Source organism: Globicephala melas, chromosome 6 (assembly GCF_963455315.2).
Source record: "Globicephala melas chromosome 6, mGloMel1.2, whole genome shotgun sequence".
Classification (NCBI taxonomy): Eukaryota; Metazoa; Chordata; class Mammalia; order Artiodactyla; family Delphinidae; genus Globicephala; species Globicephala melas.
The window spans coordinates 867094-883983 of NC_083319.1; the positions used below are offsets into that span (position 1 = coordinate 867094).

General features: G+C 53.5%; 1 protein-coding gene across 1 annotated transcript in view; it reads left to right on the forward strand.

The window, feature by feature from the left end:
• Positions 1-16890, forward strand: part of PNPLA7 (patatin like phospholipase domain containing 7) — a 36024-nt gene that overhangs the window by 11075 nt on the left and 8059 nt on the right. Inside the window, 9 exon segments of the mRNA XM_060300454.2 lie at positions 142-419; positions 611-801; positions 4337-4486; positions 10102-10165; positions 10284-10431; positions 11624-11720; positions 11723-11761; positions 11764-11789; positions 12516-12627. Of these exon segments, the coding sequence (XP_060156437.1) occupies positions 142-419; positions 611-801; positions 4337-4486; positions 10102-10165; positions 10284-10431; positions 11624-11720; positions 11723-11761; positions 11764-11789; positions 12516-12627 (1105 nt within the window).

Here is a 16890-nt window from a genome sequence, read left to right on the forward strand (position 1 = left end):
AAAAACTTTTAACGCACTTTACTCATGCAAAAGCCCTTAAAAGTAAATTACAGGTATTTTGACATTCCAACCTTAGATACTTGAGTCTGCAACTCTAAAAATTTAGAATATTAACCAAAATAGCATTATTATATTTAAAAGGTAATTCTTCCTGGATATCATGTAAAGCAGCCCATGTCCAGCGGGCCAGGCACTCAGCATCACGTGATGACCCTCGGCTCTGGGGAAGGCCCTCGTGGCCTGCCTGCGGGCAGTCGTGGCTTCCCGGTGCTGCCCCGTGTTTTCCGCCTGGGGATGAGAGGAGATGCCGTCCCGGGCAAGGTCCCAGGCCACGTGCCCCGCACCTGCCTGCGACCAGACAGCAGCCACATCACCTTCCACTGCTTAGAGTGGTTTACAGCCGCGGCAGTCTTGACACCGTGGGTCTGAGGCAGCGGCCCCCGACCTTTCTGGTACCAGGGACTGGTTTCGTGGAAGGCAATTTTTGCATGGACTGGGGAGTTTTGGGGGGATGGTTCAGGCGGTAATGCGAGCACGGGGAGCGGCAGATGAAGCTTCACTTGCGCTAGCCCGCCGCTCATCTGCTGCTGTGTGGCCTGGCTCCTAACAGGCTGCGGACCGCTACTGGTCCGGGGGCTGGGGACCCCTGGTCTAAGGTGCTTGCTTGGCGTCATGGTTTAAAGTGTGTGGTTGAGGTCTCTGTTCTTCCTCTGCCCCCAGGTTGTGACTCGCTGATTCACCTCTTGGGCGAGAAGATCCTGGTCAGCCTCCAGCAGGGAACTGCGACGGCTGGGTGCCTGGGCCTGCAACCTGGGAGCCCCGCCCACCCCACTCAGAGCCCCGCCCAGAGCCTCTACTTAGGTTGAAACCCCCCTCACAGTGTTAGAACTTTTGCTTTCAGCCGTCAAACACGTTTAAAACTATTCCCTCATCCCGGTGTTCCAAGCTTCCTCCTGGTATCATTTTCCTTCTGTCTGAAGACGTTCCTTTAATAATAGTCCTTTTAGCGCAGGTCTGCTGGCTACAGATTCTCTTAATTTTCCTTCATCTAAGACTGTCTTTACTTCACCTTCGTCCTGAAGGATACTTTTTGCTGGATGTGCAATTCTGGCTTGACAGTCCTTTTATTTCAGCACTTTAAACATTTTGTACCACTTCCTTCTGGTTTTCGTTGCTTCTAATGAGAAATCCAGACATTCAAATTGTTCCCAAGTAGGTAGTGCATCATTTCTGTCTGGCTGTATTCGGGATTTTCCTTTGCCTTTACTGTTTGGAAATTTGATTTTGGAGTGCTTGGCGTGAATTTCTTTGTGTTTATCTTGTTTGGGGTTCGCTCATCTTGAATCTGTAAGTATATATATATATTTTAACTAAATTTGGAAAGGTTTCATCCTTTATTTCTTCAGATAGTCTCTCAGCCCTGTATTCTTTCTCCTCTTCTGGAAATTCACAGAAGCAAATGTTAGACCTTTTGTTATTGTCCCAGTGTCTCTGGGACACTGTTTGTTTTTTAATCTTTTTTCTCCATCTGATGTTCAGATTGAGTACTTTCTTTTTTTTTTTTTTGCGGTACGCGGGCCTCTCAGTGTTGTGGCCTCTCCCATTGCGGAGCAACAGGCTCCGGAAGCGCAGGCTCAGCGGCCATGGCTCATGGGCCCAGCCGCTCCGCGGCATGTGGGATCTTCCTGGACTGTGGCAGGAACCCGTGTCCCCTGCATCGGCAGGCAGACTCTCAACCACTGCGCCACCAGGGAAGCCCGAGTACTCTCTTTTGATATGTCTTCAAGCTCACTGGCTCTTTCCTCTGTCTTCTTGATTCTGCTCCTAAGGCCACCCAGAGAATTTTTAATTTCAGTTATTATATTTCTGCATTTGCTTCAAGACAGTCCATGACAGCTGTCTCTGTCTGGTTATGATCACTGCTTTATTGCCTCGTCAAGGACTTCCAAATTCTGTGACATGTTGTCTTTTTTTTTTTTTTTTAATTTATTTTTGGCCGCGTTGGGTCTTTGTTGCTGTGCGCGGGCTTTCTCTAGTTGAGGCAAGCGGGGGCTACTCTTCGTAGTGGTGTGCGGGCTTCTCATTGCGGTGGCTTCTCTTGTTGAGGAGCACGGGCTCTAAGTGCGCAGCTTCAGTAGTTGTGGCTCGCGGGCTCAGTAGTTGTGGCACACAGGCTCTAGAGCACAGGGTCAGTAGTTGTGGTGCACAGGCTTAGTTGCTCCGCAGCACGTGGGATCTTCCTGGACCAGGGCTCGAACCCATGTCCCCTGAATTGGCACACGGATTCTTAACCACTGCGCCACCAGGGAAGCCCACATGTTGTCGTTTTTGTCTGTTAATTGTCTTCTCCTGTTCAAGTTGAGATTTTCCTGGCTCTTGGTATGCCTGGTAATTTTGGATTGCATCCTGTATTTCGAGTATTATGTTATGAGAGCCTGGTTCCCATTTAAATCTTCTATTTTTGCAGACTGTCAATGTGCTTATATTCACAGAGCATGTCCTGGCCCTCTTCCTTGGGCTGTGTTTGAATGTTAATTTAATTCTCAAGGCCTTTGCAGTACTGCTCTGGTCTGCTGTGCTTGTGTGCTACCCAGAGCCAGTGTGAAGCCTGGCTGGTATGCCACACTGGATTCTGTTCTCAGAGCCTCTGCTGTGCGATCCTGGCCAGTTTCATGTATGGGCTGCTTGGGGGTGAAGCCAGGACTTCATACTAGATCTAGAGCACTCCCTTGTCCATCTCCCCTCCCTAGTGCAGGGAATGGAGAGCTGGGGGCTCCACCCCACTGTGTCTATCGCCCCATGCAGGAACTTGGGGCCCTGGAAAGCCTCCCTGGAGGCAGCACCCAGTGCGGAGGGGGAGGCATGGACCCCACTTGGCTGTAGCTGGGACGGGGCAGTGGCACTGCTACCCTTGTGGCATTAGTAGCGTGGTCTTCCCACGAGTCCTGGCTCGTCTGCACTCCTCTTCACGCCCCTCTGGGTCTCCTGAGAACTGTGTCCAGAGCCTCCGTGTAACTGGTGGCAGTGGTTAGGTGCGATATGCCGGCTCCATCTCCTTCTTGGTCAGAACCAGAACCTCCCACATGCCTTTCTTAAAGACTAAAAGAAAACTGTCAGAAGCTGGCAATAGAATCCCCCTCTGGTTCTACGTCAGACGGAGGGTTCTAACGTCAGAGGTCACTGGGAAAGAGCGAGAGGAAGGGGATTCCCCACAGAGAAGCTGCCAGAAAACCGGTGAAAAGGGGCCCCCTGCTGCCTCGCATGCAGCTGCCCACTGGCTCACAGCCCTCACTTTCTTGCCCTGCCCCCAGGTTAGCTCTTGGGGGCCCCTCTCTCTGCCTTCTGCAGCCCCCGCTCTGGCTTCTGGGTCAGGCCTTGCAGGAACCCACGCTCTACGCCTCAGGACCCACCGCTCCTCCCCAGGGACGAGACCAGCAGAGTCAGAATGGGTGCCCTTTTGGCGGAGCTGGACCCTCCTGCAAGGCCGGCGCCTGCACCTGGCACCTGGCCGTGCCCTTCCTGGTCGGGAGGGTCTGTGCAGGAGCTGGGCTGGCACAGCGGCCAGCCCGCGGGGCCAGGAAGAGCCCTCACTGTGTTGGGGCCCCAGAAGACTGGGGTCTGGCTGGGGCGTGGGCGGCAGGAGGGGTGAGGCTGCCCGTTCAGCCACGCCCATGGAGACGGGGGTGCTACTTACCAAGCAGTGACTGTGTCGGGAACGAACTTCAGCCGGGGACGCTCGGGCCGAGGCTGATGCGCTCGTGCGCCCACGTGCCCGCTGCCTCCGTCCCTGCTGCTGTGGGGCTTCCTGGCCTCACGCCTAGAGAAGGGGAAGCCTGTGGCCTCAGGGACAGGCACCCCAGGACCCAGCCCTGACCAACCCTGGGTTGTTTTGTGCCTCACCCCGGGGTCTGGAAACCCCACGCAGACGAGGTGGTAGATGTCGATCTCCTAAACCTCAGACTGTTTGCTGTCTCTGGAGCAGTCAGTGCAAGAACTCCAGGAAGGGGGCAGGTCGGAGGATGGGCCCTCCCCTGGCCGATCCTTTCGACTCTGCGTTTGCTCTGGGCCTCACGGCCTTCTCTGCATCCGTGCATCCGTCTCCCCTTCAGCGGCCCGGTCCTGGTGTGTATGAAACGCAAGGGCGCCACAGTGTGGTTGGTAATTTCAGCGGGAAAGGCGGGGCTCCGGCTGTGGGGACTCGGGGCCGACCCCGGTGCCTGTTCCATCTGCCGAGGCCTCTCGTGCCGTGGTGTCACCTAGAAACATCCAGGGACACCGAGACGGTGCGAGTGGCAGCCCGATCCCTCAGGCCAACGCACGCCCCTGTGCTCTGCAGGTCACCAGTTTGGGCTACATGCTGTAGGGAGCAAGTGGGACTCGGGGAACCCTGCCAGCAACCTCTCCACGGTGGCCGTCATGCCCGTGTCAGAGGATGTGCCCCTCACCACCTTCACCCTGGAGCTCAAGCACGCCCTTAGCGCCATCGGTAAGCCCTGCCCAAAGGCACCTGAGGTCCGGTTGGACCCCCTCCTCCTGCCTCTCATCCTTCCAGGTTCTCCTGAAAGAGCACTTAGTGTTGCTCGCAAGGCTAAACCCTGGGCAGGGGGTGGAGAGGGGTGCAGCGCTGGGGAGAGGACCGTCACAGTGAGACGGGCGCCTCTGGACAGTCTTGATGGGCAAACCCTATCTCACAGGGGCTGGTGTGAGTCACACCGCACTGCTCCTCCCAGCTGAACTCTGGGGCCTCCAGGGGCACAGAGACCCCTGAACCGCCCCCCGCCAGCGGGAGCCCATCTTGGGGTGTGAGCCTGGGGTGGGTGCGTGCAGCTGCTCCACTACTCGGAGGGGACACCGCAATGGCTGGGGCAGCTGACTGACCACGTGGAGAACACCCGCAGCTGGGGTCAGGCAGCTTAGGTCATGTTCCCAAGTTCCACGGCTGTTAAGTTGGGGGCTCAAGAACAAGAAACTGAAATTCCTGAGAACCCTTAGAAATTCCCCAAATCATAAAGTATTCCATATTCTTAACACTTTATGTATATGTTTTTATAACTGTGAGCGACCATAGTAAGAGACAATAAGTCAATTTTCTGAGATAGGGCTATCCTAAAGGTTTCAGGGGTGTCTTCAAAAATGATATAACAATAGGTGCAATGAATGTTACATTACTATTATGGAACAATACGTTGTGACAAGAGTATGTATCTTAATATGGCGAAACGTCCGCTATCTGAAACAGACACTTGATAGTAGAAGGCATTAAATAAATGCCAAATGAAAATGATTTATGAAATTGAAGATACTACTATAAATATTTAATATGTAAAAGTTACTCTCCAAGGGAAAATTTAAATCACAGAAAGCGTTAATTTGGATTCGTCTTGGTCTTTGTTTTATAACAAATATTCTGGAGGTAGAAAACATCATACATTTTTCAGTGACGTTGGTCAGACTGTCCAGGGCACACCCAAAAGATCTGCAGTTGCACAGTGGAGATGTGTTGATTCATAAAAGCTTATTCCCTTTTTTAAAAAAACAAACCAACCTTTTATTTTGAAATAATTACAGATTCACAGGAAGTTGTAAAAATAGTAAAGCGAGAGCCACACACCACCCCCTGCCCCAGGTTGCAGCACAGCATCCAGACCAGGAGGTTAGCGTCCGTGTGGTGCGCTGATGTGACATTCATGTGTGTCCACGCAAATTTCTATTTCTTCGAGGAACTGGGGATCTTGACAGGGATTGCACTGAACTGTTGGTGGCTTTGGGTGGCACTGACATCCTAGCAGTGTTAAGTGAAAGCAGGCATCCTGCCTCGTTCCTGATCTTAGGGGGAAGCGTTCAGTCCTTCGCCTTCAAGTAGGATGTTAGTGGTCAGTTCTTCATGTATGGCCTTCAATATGTTGAGGAGGTTTCTTTCTATTCAGAATTTGTTGAGTGTTTATATCATAAAAAGATGTTGAATTTTGACAGTGCTTTTTCTGCATCAGTTGAGATGATCATACTTCCCCCCCCTTTGTTCTGTTAATGTGATTTATTACGCTGATTGATATTCATATGCTGAGTCATTCCTGCATTCCAGGAATAAATCCCACTTGGTGTGGTATGTAATCCTCTTAATACCCTGCTGAGTTTGGTCAGCTCCTGTTTCCTGAGGATTTTGCATTGTCAAAGGTGCTCGTCTGTAGTTTCTCCTGGCGTCTTGGTCCCACGCAGACTTTGGTACTGGTGGGGCGGGGCGGTGCTGGCCCCATGGAATGAGTTAGGAAGTGTTCCCTCCGAGTCAATATTTTTGGAAGAGTTTGAGGAGGATTGGTGTTAATTTTTCTTTAAATATTTGGTAAAATTCCCTAGTGAAGCCACCTCATGCAGGGCTTTTTTTTTTTTTTTTTTTTTAACTGGTTCAGTTTCTTACTGGTTATAGGTCTATTCAGATTTCCTGTTTCTTCATGGTTCAGTCATGGTAGGTTGTGCGTTTCTAGGAATTTGTCCATTTCATCCAGATGATCCAGTTCCTTAGTTTGCAATTGCTCACTGTACTCTCTTGTATTACTTTTTATTTCTGTAAAATAGCTAATGTCCTGTTATTTCTGCATTTAGTAATTTGAGTCTTTTCTCTTTTTTTCTTTATTCCTCTAGCTAAAGGTTTGCCAATTTTATTGATTCTTTCAAAGAACCAACTATTGGTTTCATTGATTTTCTGTTTTCCTATTCTCTATTTTATTTACCTCTGTTCTGATCTTTATTATTTCCTTATTTCTGCTAGGTCTGGGTTTAGTTTGAGATTCTTTTTCCGGTTACTTAAGGTACAAAGCCAGTTGTTGATCAGAGATCTTTGTTCTTCCTCAAAGGAGGCATGTGTAGCTGTAAACTTCCCTCCTAGCTATGCTTTCGCTGTGTCCAGTACATCCGGGAATGTTGTTATTTTTGTTTTTATTTCTCTCAAGATATTTTCTCATTTCTCTTGTGATTTCTTTGACCCATTGGTTGTTTATGCATGTGTTGTTTAATTTCCATATATTTTTGAATTTTCCAGTTTCATACCATTGTGATCAGAAAAGATACTTTGTGTAAATCCAATTTTTAAAAAATTTTTTATCGGAGCATAGTGCTTTACAATGTTGTGTTAGTTTCCACTGTACAGCAAAGTGAATCAGCTTTACAGATACATATATCCGCTCTTTTTTGGATTTCCTTCCCATTTAGGTCACCACAGAGCATTGAATGGAGTTCCATTGCTATACAGTAGGTTCTCATTAGTTATCTATTTTATTTTATTTTTTCAAAGAAAGATTCCATTTTCTCTCATTTCTTTTTTTTTTTAAATTAATTATATTTTAATTTGGTTGCGCCAGATCTTAGTTGTGGCAGGCGGGCTCCTTAGTTGTGGCCCGAGGGCCCCTTAGTTGTGGCGTGCATGTGGGATCTAGTTTCCTGACCAGGGATTGAACCCAGGCCCCCTGCATTGGGAGCATGGAGTCTTACCCACGGAGTCTAACCACTGCGCCATCAAGGAAGTCCCAGTTATCTATTTTATACACAGTATCAATAGTGTATATATATCAGTCCCAATCTCCCAGTTCATCCCACCCCCCCCACCCCCGCCTTGGTATCCATATGTTTGTTCTCTACATCTGTAAATCCAATCTTTTTGTTTTTTTTTTAAGTCTTTATTGAATTTATTACAATATTGCTTCTGTTTTATGGTTTTGGCTTTTTGGCCCCAAGACATGTGGGATCTCATCTCCCTGACCAGGGATCGAACCCGCATCCCCTGCACTGCAAGGAGAAGTCTTAACCACTGGATCACCAGGGAAGTCCCTGTAAATCCAGTCTTTAAAGTTCTTTAGGACTTACCTTGTGGCCTAACATATAGTCTGTCCTGGAGAAAGGGAAGAGTGTGTGTTCTGCAGCTGGGCAGGTGGCCTTTCCTCTTTGTGCATTTTGATGAGTGTGCAGTGGTATCTTGTTTGGGCCTGAATTTGCATTTCCCAACAACTAAGAAGTTTGTTTGTTTACTGGCCATTGGGATACCTTCTTTCGCAAGTGCCTGTCAAGTTGCCCACCCTTTTTATTGGTTTGTTATCTTTTCCTTGTTGACGGGCAATCTGGATACAGTCGCTTTATTGGATGAAAGTGTTGCAGATATCTTTCCCTCTGTGGCTTGTTTTTTTTATTCTTTTAATAATATCTTTTGACAAACATATGTTGTTAATTCTAATATAGACCAATTTATTTATCAATTTTTTCCTATATTATTACTGCTTTTTGTGTTTTATTGAAGAAATTTCATGCTGCCCCCAAATCATGAAGAGGTTCTTCTAAAAACCTTAGGGTTTTACCTTGCAAGTTTACAGTTCATTGGAGAGTGATTTTGGTGATGATGCGAGGTAGAGTCAGGATTCCTTTTTCTATAGGATCTTCAGCTGCCCCAGAGCCCTCGCTTAGAAGGACTGGACTCTGCCCTGCAGTGATCTTTTGCTGACAGTCAGGTGACCACATTTGTGAAGCGTGTTTTTAGAGTGAGGATCTAGGCCAGTGGTCCTTTTCTTCCACTTGTGAAGGTGTCAGTCCACTTCCTCTGGCTTCCAGAGCTTGGGAGAGAGGCTGTGTGACAGCCAGGCTGGCAGTGACTATCCAGGCCAGATCCGTCCTGGAGCAGCAGCCGTGCCCCACGGAGCCGGCACATAAGTGCCTAGGCATCAGCCTGTGTCCACGCACTGCCCTGGACCTGCCCATGGCCTGGGCCCTAAGCAGACCCTCCCCCGGACGGAATGGTCACCACAGTCCTGACTGCCTGGGGCTGCAGCCCGCACCTCGAGAGCCCAGAGCGCCACCTCCGGGGGGCTCCACACTTTCCCAAGGGCCTCCTCCGAGCCTTCCGAGTCCAGGCAGGCGGGCCCAGAGCAGGAGACGTGCCCTGAGGGCAGATAGAGCCCAGCCTGCGGTCCGCTGAGGACCTCAGGGCTGCGCTCCGCTGTGTTCCTGCAGCCAGACACGGCCTGCCTGTCCCGCCTCGTCCTAGACGCCCAAGAGGCGGACGGGGTGAGCCACCGCAGTGCCCAGGAGTGCCGGCCCTCGCAGGCACGTGAGGCATCAGCCCCGAGAGGACGCCCTCTCTCTGTCAGACCCACGGAGGGTGACCAACTCGAGCTTGAAGCTCTTCCCGACCTGGCCTGACCCCCAGAGCAGGACTGCAGCCCCCAGGGGGACCAGCGCCCTTTGCCCCGAGCCCCCAGAGGAGTTGCTTCCCCGCATCAACGGGCTTCTGCCATTTGAGTCAGAGCTGCACAGACGCACAGGTCAGTCCAGCAGCCACATCACAGGGCACCACCCTGTGAAATGCACCCTTATGCTTGTGCCTCCAAGAAAGCAGATGCTGCCAGTTAAACACAAGGCGGTGATTTCTTGTCTCTCACCTTCTGATTACAAGCTCTCAGAGAAGCTCAGGTGTAAGCGAGGGTGTAAGAAGGAAGCCATGGGGAAGAGCCCGGCCTCTCCTGCAGCAGCGGGACTTCTGCATCCTCAGGGCGGTCCAGCAGCCTTCCTGACACTGAGGGCCGCTGGCCTCTCAGCTTTTGTCTCTGCCCCTGGCGGCCCTCTCACATATTCTGACGCTGGCCCTCCTGGCTGAGAGCAACTGTGTCTGTGTGGACAGCAACTCTAAGACCCTGTAGATGCAGGAAGCACGCTGATCCCTGGTGATAGACACTGGTGAACCGCACCTGCCTGGAGCCCAGCCAGCCGGGCTGCCTTGGATTTGGGAGCCTGTCTAATCTCGCACTTTACAAGCTTGTGCTTCCCTGCCCCCACGCATACACAGTCTCAGTGGCGCAGAGATCCAACCCCTTCCTGTGTAGAGGAGGAGACTGAGGTTCAGAGAGGCCGCCCCTCCCTGTGCTTGCTGCAGCCCTTCCACCGCCACACCTGCAGCCTCACCTGCCCAGAGGGTCTGCTTCAGGGCCCCAGGCACTTCCCCATGAGTGGTGAAAGGCTTATTGCTTTCCAGAAGAGCAAACTTCCAGGAGAAGGAAGGGCCTCGCTTGTCCTCCAGTGTGAGCTGCCGGCACAGTTTTCTGTATTTGGTGGTTGTGTTTTCAGGCCCTGCCCTGCTGCTGACCAGCGGCAACGTAAAACAGCGCCTTGTCTCTGCTGCTCTGGACAGGTACGCCGGCCTCCGTGTCGGAACAGCCTAGCCGAGCTTGGCTTGCTGCTCTCAGTGGGTCCCAGCCCGGCCTTGAAGGGTGCCCTGGCGTCTGCGCCCCTCTGTCTGTGCCTTCCAGTATCCACGAGCACCGGCTGTCCAGCTGGCTGGGGCAGCAGGAGGACATCCACCGGCTCGTGCTCCACCAGGTGGACAGCACGCTCACACCCTGGACCCAGCGCTGTATCCGGCAGCCCGACTTCATCCTTATCGTGGGCCTGGGCGAGGTGAGCCGGCCTGCGTGAGTGGGGCAGTGGGTGGGGCCTCAGCAGGTGGGGTCCGTGGCCAGGGCTTGAGGGGAGGGGCCGGCCGGCTGCTGGGTTGGGCCGGGCAGTGGGCGTGGTCAAAGGGCTGCAGGCTGGGCAGGTCTTGGCGGGAGGGGGGCCCCACTCTCTCCTCCAAGCCCTTGTTTCTCTCTTGTCCTCTGAATGAAGTATTTCAACAACTCAGAAAGGGATGGATAATAAGAGCAGACACCCAGGTATTTGCTCTTGTAAAGTCAGAGCCTCTGTCCGTGTTTCACGTTTTTACTATGTGTGTATATGGCACTGGTTGTTTTATATAAATAGTGCTCGAGTTTATACCGTCTTGAAATTTCCTTTTTACTCAACACTTACACTTTTGAATTGTATCCATATTGTTTCACTCGTCTCGTGGCTGTTTAGTTTCTATTTGTGAATGCCCCGCCATCTGTCTCTTCTCAGCCAACGGACTGTGAAGTTACTTCACTACACGCGTGTGCAGGGGTGTCTTCAGGGCACCACCTGGAATTGCTGCTGAGCGGCAGAGGCTGTGTGTCTTCAGGTTCAGAGAGCTGCCAGACTGCACTCCTGTTGTGCACGTGATGTGGGCGAGGTCTGGGGCTCCATGCTCCCTGCTCTGCACTGTCAGTCCCCTGTGTTCAACTTCCTGGGTGTGAAGTGGAGTCTCGTTGTCCCTTCGCTTTGTGTTCCCCACCTCCTTCCTCTGCCCCGCTTCCATCCCGGTCCTGGGACAGCTACAAACTCGTCATCTCCGATGTGGGCTCCTGTTCTTACCAGGAGTGATGCTCTCCGATGTGGGCTCCTGTTCTTACCAGGAGTGATGCTCCCTTGTGGGGGAGCGTTTGCAAAAGGTTGCAGTGTGTGCGCGCCTCCCTTCCTGCAGGCCCCCGGAGCTCCCTCATGCCCCCGCACCCAGCCCCGCACCCCCTGGGCCACAGCTTCACAGAGGAAGGGCCAAGCACGCCACAGCCGGGTCGGTCTTCAGAACCAGGGTGCCACCCGCCAAGGCCAAGACCTGTGTTGGGCTAGGGCGTGAGGCGTGGTCCCGTCCAGCCTGGGACGTCTGTGGACAGCCCCGCGCTGGCCTTTGGCTCTGTCCTGCTCGAGCCTGCGGCCTCTGCTGGGCTGCCTGACGCGGGGCTCCACTCTCCCTTAGCTGGAGCGGGTGCTGGAGAGCGCAGCTGTGCGTGCCCAGAAGCGCCGGGAGGACGGGCCTGCGCCGGCCCGCACTGTGCAGCGGCTCAACCTGGGGGCTGCTGTTCCGGCCACCTGCACCCCTGCTGCCCTCGCCGCGTCTAACCAGGAGGAGCCTGCCCGAGCTGGTGAGGCCCGGGGCGGCTGGGGGCCCCGCCGACCTGCTTCGGGCCCTTTGCCTCTGACTCTGCTCTGAGCCCGCTGGCTCTGATGAGGGCGCTGGCTCTCCACGAGCTCTCCCGCTCCTGTGCACTCACATCTGCTTGAGCTTGGTCTTCGGATTCCCGGGGCCACAGGGTGACATGCCCCCCGGATGGGGGAGCCCCTACGGGGGGCCAGAACCCCAGAGCGATGGGCCTGAGGTTCCCACCTCCAGCTGAGGCCTCAGAGAGCCCGGTGGCCTCAGGTTGGCACTGCTTCCTCCTTTGGACAGCAAAGCACACAAATCCTGAGGCGCCTCCTCCTCAGGGGTCCCCAGCCCTGGCGGCTGTGCGCGGGCCGTGGTGGGAGCGCAGGGGCCGCCGGCTGGCCACAGCCCACCCAGCCCCACAGCTTGGTGGAGCCGCCCTGCCAGCGGCGTCTGCGCCCAGGTGGCCAAGCCCTGAGCGCCCTCCACCTCGGGGCTGTGGGCTTCGGCTGGGCCCGTCGGTATGTGGCCCAGCTGCCCGCACTGCCCGCCCCACCCCAAGAGCCCTCCCAGGTGAGCCCGGGCGCCGAGGTGACGACTGGGTCGGGATCAGACCCACCGGCCGTGTCCAGGAGGAGCTTTGGGTCAGGAGTGGGGTAGAACAGCCAGGCCACGTCGGGTGTGCGAACTCGGCCCGGCCCCCCGCGTCTGCCGGCCTCTCTCGCAGGTGGAGCCGTCGGAGCGGGTCTGCCAGAGGCCCCCGGACCGGCGCTCGGACTTCTCCGGCCTGGCGCGGGTGCTGACCAGCAACGCTGTCGCCTTGGTACCCGGGGGAGGGGAGCCAGGTGAGTCCCGCCCCTTCCCGCGGGCCACGAGTCGGTTACGTGTGCGCCTGCGCTGATCCTCCCCGGGCTGGGCTGGCGCACGTGCCCGGCAGTGTTTTCCACGGGCAGGTGTCCCCTCCCTCCACAAAGACAGTGGAAGAGAATGTATTTCTCGTTCCGATTGTCTCCTCTTCTGAAAACTCCATTCTGACCCTTTGCCAGTCTTTCCGCTGGGCTGCGGGAGAGTTTCTTTCCATTTTAATGCACACTTTATGGAACAGTGATCTGCTCTGCTCACGACCGTCGTGAAGCAGCCTTTAGTTTCTTGGGCTGGTGGGTTCCTTTAAGGACTTTTAACCCAAAGCACTTGTACCCCAAGTTGCTGCCGTTCTCCTGACCTTGGTTAAAGAGAAAAATACACGTGGGGGCAGAAACGGAGGGGCAGGTGTGTGGTGAGGGTGTGACAGGCCAAGGGCCCCGGGTGAACCGGTCGGCGCGAGGAGGGGCAAGGCAGCACCTCCTGCAGCATCTGTGCTGGACCCCCGCCCCTCTGAGGGCCAGGTCCCAGGGCCAGGGGTGCCCTGTGGGGTGGACACCCTCACACCCCTGGCCTCGGAGGACGTCAGGCCAGTCGCTGGGCTGGCGGGCTTGTGCCGCTTCCCCGGCACTGCAGCGAGGCTCCCTGAGTGCCAGGCCTGGGTGCCAGCCCTGCTTACCGTGCTGGCCACCTGTCCCCAGGGCCTGACGGAGGAGCCTGGCTCGCCACCTGCCTTGGCCCGAGGATGTCCCTTCCAGAGGACGCTGGAGTCACTGTGTGTGCACCCTGCAGAGTCGGGGCTGTGCTCGCGCCCGGCCCCTCCACTCCTCGGCTAATTGTAGCTGGAGAGGGTCAGAGAAATGATGCAGGTGAGCCTCAAAACGGCTTGTCTGGCCGGATTCACGCTCCTTACTTCCCCACTGTTGGAGACTCGGAGGCTCCAAGTTCTGGCCTGAGACCCTTACAGCCAGGAAAGTGGGGTGGGCACGGGAGGGGCTGCCCTTATGGAGACCCCGCCTCCTCACCCCCAGCCTCCTCACTGGCCTCCTGTGCCTTCAGCGCACGTTGTGGCCTCTCTCTGAGGGGCTGCGCTGCAGGGGAGGGATCCCGCGGTCCGCAGGCAGCGGCCAGGGTGGAACGCCTGCACGTGTTGGCCCTGGCCCCCTGAGTGCGGCCTGGCCTGGGTGGTGAAGTAATGAGTACCCTGCTCGTTTATTTGGGGTGATTTGGGGGCATCGTGTAGTGCCGTGTTTTTACCTGAAAGCTGAGCCAGTGGGCCTAGAAACTCGGGTGATTTACCCAAAGTTGCCGGGATGGGGGTAGCACTCAGCCTGCTTTCTGCGGGGCTGGGACAGTGAGGTGCCCTGGAGCAGCTGGCTTGCAGCAGCGTTTTTAATGAAAATTTAGTTAAAGTAATACTTAGTTTAAAAGCCATGTGGCCATTCTGTAAGGCCGTATGGTATTTGTATAACACACAGCAGTCCTCTGCCCCACCAACAAATCCAGAGATATCCCACAGACAATATCCCACAGACAGTCACTTCCAACTGTTCTTCAGCTGTTTCCTCATTTACGTTTTTTTTTTTATTGAAGCATAGTTGATTTACAATGTTGTATTGGTTTTAGGTGCATGGGAAAGTGATTCAGTTTTATGTGTGTGCGTGTGTGTGCGCGTGCATGCGTGTGTGTGCGTGTGCATGTGGGTATGTGTCTGTGTGTGTATATAGTGTACATATGTTGTTTTTCATATTCTTTTCCATTATGGATTATTACAGGGTATTGAATATAGTGCCCTGTGCTATGCAGTAGGACCCTGTTGTTTATCTGTTTTTTCATTTTTTTCAGTTTTAGATGATTAAGTTCCTAACCGCCCCCATATATGCACAGGGTCAAAGTCTGTCTGTGTGTCTCCGTCTCGTATCCTCCGTCTATCCTCCTCCTCAGCACGGGATCCCGGTGTGGTCCCCGCCCCAGTCAGCCATTGCTCACTGTTTGCCTTGCAGCAAGATGGGTCTTTGGAGCTAAGCCTTATCCTACTGTATATACGGCAGTGTCTCCCTCCTCAGAGTAATACTTGCTCAGTAGCCCACCGCAGATGCTGCTGGAGACGCAGCCCCCCTCAGTGTGCTCAGACCACCAAGTCATCGCTGCTGAACTCACTCTGGAGCGGCCTCCTCTCAGCTCTGCTGCTTGCTCCCCAGTCATGCCGCTGGGATGTTGCCTTGGAGTTTCCCTTCACCATGATCCTGGGAACTGCCTTTGTCTCTCTCCTGTGTCCAGCTCCACTTCTGGATACCATGTCTTCCCCCTTCTTGATACATTCCTGATTTTGGTAGAGTTCATACTCTAGAAGTTTCCTTAAGAGAAGCTGCATGGGAGGGAAGAGTTTCAACGCCACGCTTAGCAGAAAGTTCCCTCACTCTGCTCTCACGCTCGCATGACGGTTTGGTTACGAACTCTAGATGGAAATACTTTTCCCTGAGAACTTTACGGTGTGGTCCCATCGTCTTCTTAGCTTCCAGTATTGCTGCTCTGAAGTTCAGTGTCGTGTTCTTCACGAAGCCTGTTGCTTCTGGATCCTGTAGGAGACTCTCTTCACTCTTGTGTTTCTGGAAGTACTTGAGGATGTGCCTGGGTGTGTTAGGCTGGGCAGACTCCCAGTGGGCCCTTTCAAATTCGGAAATTCATCACCTCCAACCCTCGGAGCGTTGGCTAAGGCCCGCACCCCTGCTCCCTGCTCCCTCTTCTGGAGCACAGTGCAGACGACCCCTCATCCTCTCATGCTCCCATCTTTTCTTTTCTCTCCCAAGTTTCCATCTTTGTCTTTTTGTTCTACTTTCTGGGTGATTTTTCTCAGATGTATCTTCTAATCGATCTTTTTTTGCTAAGATGTTTCTAATGTCTGAGTGCTTTCCTCAGTTTTTTTCTGTTTGTTCTAGTAGTGCAGTTTGAACTTCTCTGAGAATAATAATGCTTGCTTGCTCGGTTTTCCGTTCCGTTCCGTGCCGGCCTGTGTCGGCTTGGTCCCGTGAACTCCGAGTCTCTGAGGCTGTCTGTGTGCGCTGACCGCACCCGTGGCGTCGCCGCATGGGCCCCTGTGGGCCCCTGTAGTCCTCCTCCTGTCAACAGACACTTGGGTTATTTTCTGGGTTTGGTTACTGTGCACAAAACGGCTACAAGCATTCTTGTACAGATCTTTCCTGTGCACATATGTGCTCTTCTCTGGGGCTAATACCTAGGAGTGGAATTACCTGTCCACGGGGTAGTTGAACAGTTTTACACCCCCACTGGCAGTTTTGAGAGTTCGGGCTGCCCACATCTCTGTCGCCCTTGGTATCGTATCGTCCGGGATGGAAGTTGTGGCCACACCCCTTGGTATCGTCCGGGATGGAAGTCGTGGCCACGCCCCTTGGTATCCTCCGGGATGGAAGTCGTGGCCACACCCCTTGGTATCCTCCGGGGTGGAAGTCGTGGCCACGCCCCTGGTGGGAGGAGGCCGTGCCTCACCGTGAGTCTGATCTGCATCCCTGGACTCGGGTTCCAGGTGCCTCTTGGTCATCCAGTTCCACGCGCCTCTCTCACAGGTGGCTTGCCCTCTACTATTTAGTTAGAGGAGTTATTTATATACTCTGAATACGAGTCTCTTTTTAACTTTCTTTTTTTAAATTAATTAATTTTATTTTTGGCTGCGTTGGGTCTTCGTTGCTGCGCGCGGGCTTTCTCTAGTTGTGGTGGGTGGGGGCTACTCTTCGTTGTGGTGCGTGGGCTTCTCCTTGAGGTGGCTTCTCTTGTTGCAGAGCACGGGCTCTAGGCGCGCGGGTTTCAGTAGTTGTGGCACATGGGCTCAGTAGTTGTGGTGCACGGGCTTAGTTGCTCCACGGCATGTGGGATCTTCCCGGACCAGGACTCGAACTCGTGTCCCCTGCATTGGCAGGCGGATTCTTAACCACTGTGCCACCAGGGAAGTCCCTGAATACAAGTCTTTTACCAGATATGTTTATTACTAATATTGTCTTCAGTCTTTGACTTTTGTTTTTGTTGTAATGGCATGTAATGGCGTTTTTTGATGAGCACGTTTTAACTCTGATGAAGTGTGATTTCCCAGTTTTTTACAGTTTTTTAATTTCTGGTGCTCTGGGGGCTCTTGCCTAGGCTACATCTTCTCAAAGCTTGTACATCTGGGCCTGCAGTCCACCCACAATTGTTTCCTGTGAGTGGCGGGGTGTGAGGTGAGGGTATTC